The following is a 12,631-nucleotide window of genomic DNA, read 5'->3' as shown; positions in this document are numbered from 1 at the left end:
ACATTCACATGGACAGTGCTCCAGGGAATTTTCTTTTAACGACCGCGGCTTTCGAAGCGGTGCAGCGAGAAAATCAGCAAGTTATGTAAGGGTTGCAGGGTGTCATCGATTACATGATGAAGGCTCTAGGGCAGCTCTGTATTTGTGGCAATAATCTACCCCTAGTAGCTAATGAAATTCGTAATCGCACTGATCGTAGGCCGATGCCAATCGTGAATTGCATAATCGCACCCGAGAAGGTGGGATCCAGTGACATGATTCCCCAAAATCCTGAATGAGGCTTTGATCGAATATATCAAATGGATTAGGAATTCAAGATGAAAGTCAAACTTCCTAGTTTTAATGGCCTACTCGAAGTCAAACACTTCTTTGATTACATGGATGTTGCTGAAGAGAAGAAGGTTAAGCTTGTGGCTTACAAGTTGAAAAGCAGAGCTTTGGCTTGGTGGGTGTAGCTTCAATTCGAATGGACGAGACAAATGAAGGTGCAAATTCACTCATGGTCGTGCATGAAGTAGTTGTTGCATGCTCAATTCCTCTTTAGCGTTTACAAAAAGTTATTATTCAAAGAAAACCAAAATTATTGGCAGGATAGCTGACAAGTGAGGTGTTATGTAAAGAAATCATATTGTTTGTTGGCGAGAGGCAAAGATAGCCAATCAGTGAGGGTTTATGTAGAGAAATCCCATTGTTTGAAGGCAAGAGGTGACCTAGTCAAGGTGAAGCCGCAACAGGCATTCAGATTCATCAGTGGAGTACATGTGGTCCCTGAGGAAATGGAGAACCATCCTAAGACTTATAAAGTAGAGAGATAGTCTCTTATAACTAAACAGGATTTCCTTAAACAATTTGAGGAGATGGGAGATGTAGATGCATCATTTAAAAAGGACAAAGATGTGAAGCCCGTAAACATCTTAAAGAATTTGAAATCATTATTGCAGGAATTCAAGACAAATGTACCCGATGAACTTTCTAAGGAATTACTTCCCATACAAGATCTACAAAACTATATTGATCTTGAACCAAGAGCAAGTTTACCTAATCGGCCATATTATTGGAAAGAATGTAGGATCTTGAAGCCATAAGAGGAGGAACTAATCTATAAGTGTCAATTCAAGGAGTGCGTGAGTACATGTGTTGTGCCACCTCAGGTGTCAAATGTCAAGTGCATGGAAGAGCCTAACATACATTGGTGCCAAAAGGTGTTTCAAGTGGATGATAATGTGTTGGTTCACTTACGCAAGGAAATTTTTTTCGACTATGTTGTATAACAAGTTGATGATAAGAAGATAGGCCATGTTATTTTCCATAAGAAAATCAATGATCACGCCTCTTAAAAACTAAGGACTTTCAATTTAGCAAACCAGTATAAGTATCGTGAACCAAGTCTACTGAAGAACAAGATGAAGTTGAATACGTATCGTGAATCAAACTCGAGGATGAGTTTTTTCCAAATTCAGGGTCTGATGTATGATGTATATCAAATACATTCCTAACACACATGGATTAGAATAAACCCAATAAGAAATAGATAAAATTCAACATAGTTCCATTGGGTCAACAAATATGGCCGATAGGTCAAAATTTTGCCAAAAATTCCAGATTGCTTACTAGCTGATTTCTATCGATTTAGATAGATCAAAATAATATTCCAGATTGCTTGTTATGTGTTTTCTGTCATTTTAGATAGGCCGACATATCTTGTTGATAGGTTAAAATCTAGTTCGACAGGTCGACAGATTGACAAATCGGGTTGACAAGTCAAAATCACAATATTTCTGGTTTAAATCTTTGGACACATTTTGGCTATTTCGACTTATCGAGTTGACAGGTTGACAAACGGTGGAAACTTACACATTTTGTGAAATTTTTTTCCTTATTTGATTAAAACTCTTTGATTACATTTTTAAGGTTTGTTTAGGGTTATTTAAAGGATTTTAAATTCATTTTTATTATTCATTCAATAAATCAATTCCTTAGAAAATTTCTTCTTTCTTCTCGTGGATTCGAGAAAGCTCTTGTGAATTCAAGAGAGCTTTATGGATTTAAGGTGTTTATCAATTGAGGAAGATAGTGATCGACCTCATCACATCCTCCCCTATGTCAGTTGGTATCAAAGCGAGGCTTTCTCCTCTGATCTATGGCTTCTAACAATGGGTTAGGTAACATTCTCATTGATGGTGCTCTAGGGAATTTCTCTTTAATGGCAACGGCTTTCAAAGTCGTGCAACGAGAGAATTAGTAAGTCACGTAGGCTACTATCAATCACATGATGGAGGCTCTACAATAGCTCCATGTTCGTTGTGGTGATTTACTCCTGATAGGCACTGAAATTCGTAATCGCATTGATCGTAGGGCATTGCCAACGGTGAATTGTAGAATTGCACTCGAGAAGTTGGGATCCAACGACATGATTTTGAAATATCCCAGACGAGGCATTGATCGGATAGATCAGATGGATCGGGAATTTAAGATGAAAGTCGACCTTCATAGTTTCAATGACCAACTACACATCAAGGACCTCCTGGATAGGCCGCTTGAAGTCAAACGCTTCTTCAACTACATGGATGTCATTGAAGAGAAAAAGTTTAAGCCTATGCCTTACAAGTTGAAGGGCAAAACTTCGACTATATGGGAGCAACTTCAACTCGAACGATGAGATGAATGAAGGATCCAATCCGCTCGTGGTCACAGATGAAGCAGTTGTTGCATGCATAGTTACTCTTGGTCGAAATATTATTCTAGATTGCTTGCTGGCTGATTTATGTCAGATTAGAGAGGTCAACATATCTTGTCGACAAGTCGAAATCCATTTCAATAGGTCAATAGATTTGGTTGACAGGTTAAAAATCAAAATTTTTTTGGTTTAAATCTTTGAATACTTTTTGGTTGTTTCGACTTGTCGACTCGACAGGTAGACGACAAGTCGACAGATGGTGGAAATTTACACCTTTTTTGGAATTTGTTTCCTTATTTGATTAGAATTTTATGATTATGTTTTTAAGGTTTGTTAAGGGTTATTTAAAGGGTTTTAAAGTCATTTTTAGTATTCATTTAATAAATCAATTTCTTAGAAATTTTCTTCTTTCTTCTCGCGAATTCAAGAAAACTCTTGTGAATTCAAGAGGGCCTTGTGAATTCAAGGTGTTTATCAATTGAGGAAGACAGTGATCAACCTCATCACATCCTTCATTACATCAGAAGTGTGATTAGTTCAATAAAGTGAATATTACCAAATTACAATTGCCTTTGTGTTCATATTAAAGGAGCAGCCCCTGGTTCAAAGTTTCATACCTCTTCAGTAGACTTCAAAGTATCAAAGTAACATGATTTCAGTTTGGAGCATGCTCTTCCCTTAGTATGAATACTAACGAAGTCAACTGCGATTTGACATTCCTACTCTATTAAAATGATTATCGCAATTAAATTCAATAGTGCATCCGAACAGCAGGCCACTGGCTTCAGAAATATACAACATACTTGAATTGGAAGTTCTTGGATCCCATATAGATGGGATCCTTGCTATTTTGGTGGAGCCAACTACTTCAGCATGACCCTCTTCATGTGTGAAACTCATGCTCAATGGTATGTCTGGTGCATATGCCCCTCCATTAGGCTTTGAAACTTGGATGGGTTGGGTCAGGTAGAGGGTCAACCCAAGCTCAGCCCAAGCTTAAGAAGAGTCGACTGATGGTCCAACCCCATTGGAGGTATCAAATACTCAACCATAACACAACCTGGGTTGCGTAAAAACTATGCTTTGTCTTGGTTAAGAATTCTATATTAAGGGGAGGGAAATTAACCATACTGACCTCAACATTTTATCAAATTACCTGGAGAGGTACTACCTTCCATATATCCCAAGGATGGCCTTCTGACAACTTTTAGAAATTGTTTCGGACGAAAATGCTCGTGTCCTTTGGTTCAGTAGTTGTACAGTCCTGGAGTGAATAAGAAGTTACCTTTTGTTTCAACCCCAAGAAAGTGTGACGTGGACGGAAGCATTTATGATCATGGGAATGGCCAAATGTCGCCTTTATTCACATTTTACAGACCTTCTTCTTCTTCTTCTTCTTTTATTTTCTTAGAAAAGTGAAGATCTAGGGATTTTATTTTATTGTAGGAATTTGCTAAGGTAAAGGAAGATCAGAGTGGAGAAGGTGAGGGTTCTGGTTGTCACGTGAAGGGAACTTACTGTAGGTCACACCTTGATCAAATCTCCACCATTGATAGTAGAAAACCATGACTTCACGTTTTTAAACCTTCCACCCTTCAAGAAATCAAACATTGACCACTGACAGTGACAACCACGACCCAAAAAAAGGGTCGTGGTTCACATGCACATTGGATCGTGGCTGTCATGTTATAAGGATCATGCTTTTCACATGCACATGAGTCATGGTTATCATGTTACATGGGTTGTGGTTGGTAGATGTTATGGGTCGTGGTTGTCATGCTATATGGGTCGTGGTCATCATGTTATAAGTATTGTGCCTTTCACTACCCTGTGCAAGGCCCAACTCGTTTGGCCCATAAGTTTGTATCATGGTTGTCATTATACATGGGTCGTGGTTGTCACACTATATGGATCATGGCTTCCAGTTGTTATGGATCGTGGTTGTCACATTATATGGATCATGGTTTGCATGTTACATAGGTCGTGGTTGTTAGTTTTTATGAGTCGTGATTGTCATGTTATATGGGTCGTGGTTGCCACGGTATATCGATCATGGTCGTCATGTTATAAGGATTGTGCCTTTCATTGCCCTATGGAAGGCCCAACTCGTTTAGCCCACAACATTGTATCATGGTTGTCACGTTACATGGGTCGTGCGTCATGGTTGGCAGTTGTTATGGGTCGTGGCTGTCATGCTATATAGGTTCCAGTTGTCATGCTATATGGGTTCATGCCTTTCACTGCCTTTTGTAAGGCCTAACTCATTAGGCCCATAACCTTGTATCGTGGTTGTCATGTTATATGGGTCATGGTTGTCACGGTATATAGATCGTGGCTTCCAGTTGTCATGGATCATGGTTTACATGTTATATGGGTTGTGGTTTGCATGTTACACGGTTCATGGTTGTCAGCTGCTATGGGTCATGGTTGTCATGTTATATGGGTCATGGTTGTCACGGAATATGGATCATGGTTGACAACCACGATCCACTCGTGATACAACAACGATTCATTGTTCATCATAACCATGACCCAACATGTATGACAACCATGATCCATTGTGCATGTGAACCATGACCCATTGTCCATAACAGCCAAGACTATTTGCTCTTCATAACCATGACCCTTTGTACTGGCCTCGATACATGGTCCTACCTCTCAAATATTCTGAGGGTGTCCTTCTGACAACCTTTATAAAATGTTTTAGACGAAAATGTCTCTTTTCCTTGGATCAGTAGTTGTACGGTTTCAGAGTGTGGAAGAAGAAGAAGTTACCTGTTTTGAACAATTCTGAGAATGTGACGTGGACTGAACCCTTTTCGAGTAATGAATTATGGTTTCATCTAGAGTGGGTCATGGTTGACAACCATGATCCAACGTGGATGAAAACCACTGTCTAATGTGCATGTAAACCATGATCCAACGACTGGGTCGTGGTTGTCATACACACTAGGCGGTGGTTGCCAATCACGACCCATTGCGGTTGACAACCACGACCCATTCTTCATCATAACCACGACCCTTCGAGTGGTTCGTGGTTGTCGTACATAGTGGGTTGTGGTCGTCAACCACAACCCAATGTGGATGACAACCACAATCCATAGTAGACGATAACAATGACCCTTTACAGATGGCAACCGGGATCCTTTATTTTTGACAAGTTGTACCCATTCAATTTTTTCACAGATTAACCAATATTAAAAGAGTATGGGTTGTAGGCCTATATTATGTTATTATGATGGAGAGAGTGTATATGACATGGGAATGTTTACTTACAATGGTAGAGACTCAAAAGGATTTGTTGTGAGTGATGATATTATATATCGGTAGCTCCTAGATAAAATGCATCAGATTATGAAGACTATATTGACCATGGTAATAGCACCACATTCTTTTTCATGAAATCACATTCATTTCACTACTTCCCTCTAATCACAAAAAATGGTTCACCTAACATTGAAAAACCAATAGTCACATCGCATCCTAATCACATTAACCACTAAATCACCAGCCTAAAAAAGTGGTACATGGGTTTCAAATTACTTTCACAAGCCAACCCTAACCAAAATCCTTATTATAACACCTTAAGTGTTCATGGATTTCTTTGCTTTTTCAATCAAAATAATAGAGGAGATATTCGAAGAAGGCATCGAATCCTTCTCACATTCTTCTTTTATGGGTGATCTCCTCTCTTTCCTCAGGGATGTTTTCGATCTTTCTGAAGATCAACGATCTCCATAGGAAATTCTAAAGATCATTTTAGAACTTCGAAAACTCAGAGATAATTTCTTTAAGGCAAACAGAGAAATTAAGATGTGTTCTTTGGCTATGTCTCGCCTGTCGGCCCTTAGTGCTGAGTGCAGGGCTCTGCTAGCTCACTTTGAAGCAGCTGGGAAGAACAGGCTACACTATACTTGTGAGCAGAGCTTTAACAAGAAAATGCTGCACTGGATCAAGAGGTGCAACGCATTAAAGGAAGCGAAAGCTAAGGTCACTAAAATATTTGAAGACCTCAAATCGGCCCACCTATAGCTCCTATCCCGCCACTCTTCTTCTTCCTTGTCCTGTTCTTCTTCTTCTTTATCTACAAACTTCTTATAATTAAATGAAAATTCACTTGTTGATTTTGTATTCCTCTTACGGAGTTCACGTATAATGTAATTTTCAGATCGTGGTTGTCATGAATAAAGGATCGTAAATGACAACCACAATCCAATATAGATGACAATCATGATCCTTTGCGTATGTGAACCACGACTCATATAACTGACAACCACGACCCATACCACATGACAACTACCACCTAATAATATCTAGTATTGGTCATGTTGTAATGTAGTGACGGTCGTGATTGTCATGTGGTAAGGGTAGTGGTTGTAAGGGCCACGTTAAAAACCTAACTCGTTGGCCCCACTATGTTGCATCATGGTTGACATGTTATATGGGTTGTGGTTGACATGTTACATGGGTTGTGGTTGTCATTATATGTGGGTCATGGATGTCATGTTATATGGGTCGTGGTTGTCATGATGCATGGTCCCTGAATGTGATGATATATGGGTCATGGTTGTCATTATATATGGGTTGTGATTGTCATGTTATATGGGTCGTGGTTGTCATGATATATGGGCCGTGGCTGTGATGATATATGAGTCATAGTTGTCATGTTATATGGGTCGTGGTTGTTCTGAAGCATTGATCATATTTGTCCGTTGTTATGGTTTGTGGTTGTCATGTTATATGGGTTGTGGTTGTCGTGAAGCATTGATCATGCTTGTCAGTTGTTATGGTTTGTGATTGTCATGTTATCTGTGTCGTGGTTGTCGTGTTGCATGGATCGTGGTTGTCAGTTGTTATGGTTCGTGGTTGTCATGTCATATGGGTCGTGGTTGTTACGCTATATGGATTGCGATTGACATTTTTCAATCATAAAGGTCTATTTCATGGTTCTTGGTTGATATGTTATATTGGTTGTGGTTCTCATGTCACATGGATCGTGGTTATCATGTTATATGGGTTGTGATTATAATGGGTCGGGGTTTTCCTGCTACATGGGTCGTGGTTCTCATGTTACACGGATCGTCATTGTCATACACAATGAAATGCATCATGGTTCACTTCCAAAATGCATCTTGGTTCAAATGAAAAATTGCTCGTGGTTGTCATCCATAAAGACTCGTGGTTTACAACCATGACCCATATAACATTACAGCCACGATCCAAAGTGCAAGACAGCTACGACGATCACGGACAATTATGACCCATCTCGTTCACTAAACCATTACAGATAATAATAAGAAGAAACATTATATACACCAATCCATTCAACATTCAATACCAAACCAGTGTTTGACTCTCTTCATTAGTCTACTTGATATCTCTTGCTGTTTCTTCATGAAAATAGCATCAGCTTCTTTCTTGTATCGTAGACAGTTGTATGTAATTTTTTAAATTTAGGAATTTGTTCCTACAGAAAAGGAATGAACTAGTATTAAAACAAAAGACAAAGCAATCAAGATTTAATGTAGATGAATAAATATATGCTTATAAGTGTAAAATCAATTACATGCATGCTACTCAAGAAGTCTATGAATTTCAACATAAATACGCCATAATCATCATAGTTTTGTTGCGCAGGTCTATCAGTGATTATCCTCACATTCCATGGCTTCTCCCACAACTTAGATCCACCATTAAGAATGTGGAATAACCACCTCAAACTGTTTGTTATCTAAGCAACGACTAACTCATTTTTCTCTTTCCAATCAGTACTCATGCTGTCATACAAAGTGACATCTCTCTTCTTTGGAGAAACAATACCCATCAACCAGTGTTGTTGTCTCATGTTGAGAGGGATGTATAACTGTCAAGCACAAGAAATATGACAACAATTAAACTCATGTCTTTCTAAAATAAATAATATCATTTAAGTCTAAGTGCATGTGCAAGTAACTAAGATCTTACCACTTCATATTTCCATAGAGGCTTCACTTTACCATCACCATCGACTATAGCTATAAGATTTTCATTCAATTTTTCTGACTTCATGACTTATCAATCCTTATGGTTCCCAGCTTCTTAAGTGCGCAACAAGCCAAGTTGAATTTCCATGATTTACTATTGAGATATTGGATAGTGTTAGAAACATAAATAATTAATGATGTTTTAAAGAAAACTATGGCCATCAAATTCACATTAACGTAAATAGTGACGGGACGAATGCGCAGTCCTATCTATGACGCGATCGATTTTCTCAACGTGTTAATAAGTAGTTTAAGTATAGATCGATGGCCTACGTAATGGGGAAAATGTGTCATATAATATTCATACGTTGATATTACATAAAGAAATAGAAAGGATAGAAACTTACCTCAGAGTTGACCTATGAATTTAAGTCATAGATGTTTTTCAACCATTGTTGTGAACCTGGTTCTCTAACAAGTCTCAACTCGTTGTCTTCAGCATTAGTTAGAGCTCAGTGGGGATCCACATACCCCTGACGACTCTCCTTTACAGGCGAAGAAGTTGGAGCCGTGTATGGAGAAGACCGAAATTTCAAGGCCAATGTATTGCGTTGTGGCCTAAGTACATCCACAGTAGGAGTAGCATCCACCATAGTCACAGTTGTTGTACCCATTGGTTGTCCTCTCCCTTCCTCACTCATTTGCGAAGTACTGATGTTAAGCTGTAATAAAATCACATATTATCTATGTAATTCATAACATAATATCTATTTAAAAATTAAAACAAATGCAGTTTCATATACATTTTTCTTATTAACTTCATCCTTTAGCAAGTTCATCTCCTGCCTTAACAAAGCATTATGCTCTTTCAGTTGCTTCATTTTTGCTTCGACTATTTGCATCAAAGGAATTTTGTCCTATAATACAATAGCATAATATTTATGTATTTCAATACGTCATATAGGGAAATGAGGAGAGGATGAACCATGATCCACTATGGACGGATACCACGCTTCGTTGAGAATCTGAACCATGAAACTCGAACTGGATCGTAGTTGTGATTCACACTTGGTCGGGGTCGTGATTCAATATGGATGGAAACCACGTTCCATTGGGAATGTGAACCACGACCCTTCAAATGGAATGTTGTTGTCATCCACATTGGGTTGTGGTACACAACCATGAACTATCGTGGATGAATCCTGACCCAATGTGGATGAAACCCACGATCCATGGTTCCTAGTAACCATGACACAGTCAAAGGATCGTGGTTGTCAATGATAGTGGGTCGTGGTTCACATCCACAATCTACTTTGGGTGATAACCATGTTAAGGCATAAAAAATGAAGAAGGGAGCAAAAGAATATTGAGAAATAGAAAGGAAATTGAGAAAGAAGAAGAATGAAGTGACTTAAGGGTGGTTTGCACGGGCCTGTGCAAACGATATCTGTTGTGCGGGTCTGTGCAACGAATTCCAGAACTGGTTCTTTGTAAAAAGGTCTCAAGCATTAGAAGGAGGGTCCCATGGTGCCAAAATCGAGGTGCCACACGTGCGAGGACCTATAAATAGCCCCTCCCCTCCTTCATTTGGACGGATTGAAGATTTTGAAAAGGAAGTGGAGCAAGGAGGAAGACTGAAGGTAAAAGAGAGAAGGCTCCAGTGGTTTATGCAGGTCCGCGCAACCGATATCCATTGTGTGGGTCCACGCAACTGTGAAGTCAATGAGCGGACATGCTGCTGAAATGGCTAAGTCTTCAGATTTCCTCTGTTCAAGCTTCAAGGGGAGAAATCAGCAAAAGAGATCAATTCAACATTCCTCCTAAGTACTAGGAGATGACTGAAGCAGGCACCGAAATGCTGTCGAAATTTTTATCTCCTTGGAGATTAGTTGATCGATTCAATAATTCCTCCTAAGTATTAGGAGATGACTGAAACAGGCGTTAAAATATTGCCGAAATTTCCATCGGACTATCTTATCTAACTTTGATTGATTGTACTTTATTTTTCAGAATCAAGGGAATCCGATGATGTAAATGAACTCAGAATAAATGTGATCAATGTTCTCTTATCAAATTCTTTGTTATCATTGAATAAATCCCCAAATCAAACACATTTGTTTTCTTGTCGAAACAAAATGGTGACTCCACTGGGGACCTTTTTCAATGGTAACTTAGAAAATATTCAGAGAACATTTATGACTTTTTGGCGTTAGCATAGACGCCAAAATGGCGACTCTCAGTGGGAACATCCCCCCCCCCCCCCCCTTCATCTCTGAGATAGAATGTTTAATCACTTAGATGCTAATTGCGATTTCGTATTTTTTATCTGAAGGTAAGAAGAAAGCGTTAGAGAAAACAAAGTCTGCTGTGATCAAGAGTAGGGAATTTCACATGATGGATAGAATGATCTCTATTTCACCACTAGCTCAACAAGATAAGGGAGGATGGAGAATAGTAACATCCAAAAGACGAAAAGTTCGATCTACTCCAGCAAGAAGCATCATCTCGCCAAGTACTGGGTCAATTATGCGAAGTGTCATGAGACACAGTCCTGCTTCGGTTATACAAACATCTCATTCAAGCAAAATAGAAAGGCCCGTCACTCCAAAAGGTCTTTCGATACCATTAACTATAACCATAAAGACATCTTCCATATAATCATTACGAGTTCAGAAAAATAAAGGGAAGGCGATCGTAACCAACAAATTTTCGCTCACAGCACCTCCTGTAAAAGATTTCAAGCAAACTCATGCATTAAGAATGCCACAATTTGAGTCAGCTAGTCCTTCGAAGTGATAGTATGCTGGTTTCAAATCAAATGATAGTTCATCCTCTTCAACAGGGTCAGCAGCGCGACACTCGTTTTCTCCCTCAATATCAAGACAATTGAAGTATAAAGAAACAAAAAGCCCGTCGACAAATATTAATCAGCCTAATCAGTTTTCGCTAGATGAACATGCAGCTGAAGAAGTCCCTAATATTCCAACAGCGACTGTTGTGAACAACATTGAACCGCAAAAAGAAAGGCCACAACCATAATCGGTTAAATTTTAAGAACCGATGCCTAATATTACTCAGAATATAACACAGGAAGAAATTTGACAGAAGGTCATTGAAGCCATTTATTTAGAGAAGAAGCAAGGTCAGAATAAAAAATTTCAATATCTGACACCATATCCTCGTGAAATAGAAGAGATGTCATTTCTCGCTAATTTCAGACACCCAGACTTTCAGAAATTTAATGGGAACAGATCACCGGAAGAGCATATGATGCATTTTATAATAAAGATGGAAAATTTCTCTAGAGCTCCTCAATATTATCTATGATTATTCGGATCTTCTCTGACAAGAAGAGCTTTTAGATGGTATTCAAGTTTAATTCTAGGATCTATTCAAACCTGGGAACAAATGCAGGATGCTTTTATGTCAAATTTTTTCTCTTCAGACCGAGAAGTTAGTTTGATCGAATTGGCCTCTATTCGCCAGGAAGAAAATAAATCAGCTAAAGAATTCATCAGTCGATGGAAGGACTTGGCAAGATCATGTCAACATCCTTTGCGGGAATCAAAACAAGTAGAATTTTGTTTAGAAGGCCTGAGATCAGAACTGGCATGCCACCTGATTAGTAAAGATTGGAGAACTTTTCATAATTTTGCTATGAAGGCTTATGCTCTTGAAAAGATGAGGGGAAGAGTGTCTACTTTTCAGTCAAAATCAGCCCACATAACTCGAAAAGAAGAAACTAAAGATGATTATCAGAATGTTAAAATAGATAGGGATGAAGAAGATAGAAATGGTCGTGTGGTTATAATGACATATTAAAGGTCCAGGCAAAATAAAGACCATATGAAATATGCATTCTCAATAAAAGATATACTTCCTATGCTGAATCAATTGTTGGCTATGAAGCGTATTGAATTACTTCGGCTAAGACACCTCAAAGAAATTGAAAATACAAGAGGAATGGATCATTGCCATTATCACTGTAAAT

The 12,631-nt window shown here is 38.7% G+C and overlaps 1 protein-coding gene across 1 annotated transcript in view; it reads left to right on the top strand.

Annotated features, from left to right (window-relative positions):
* Positions 1 to 12,631, top strand: part of LOC131238838 (uncharacterized) — a 99,398-nt gene that overhangs the window by 57,102 nt on the left and 29,665 nt on the right. The window contains exon 5 of the mRNA XM_058236435.1: positions 1,203 to 1,211. Within this exon, the coding sequence (XP_058092418.1) occupies positions 1,203 to 1,211 (9 nt within the window). The remainder of the gene's footprint in view (positions 1 to 1,202; positions 1,212 to 12,631) is intronic.

This window comes from Magnolia sinica, chromosome 3 (assembly GCF_029962835.1).
Source record: "Magnolia sinica isolate HGM2019 chromosome 3, MsV1, whole genome shotgun sequence".
NCBI classification, from domain to species: domain Eukaryota; kingdom Viridiplantae; phylum Streptophyta; class Magnoliopsida; order Magnoliales; family Magnoliaceae; genus Magnolia; species Magnolia sinica.
This window is presented reverse-complemented; position numbering and strand designations above follow the sequence as displayed.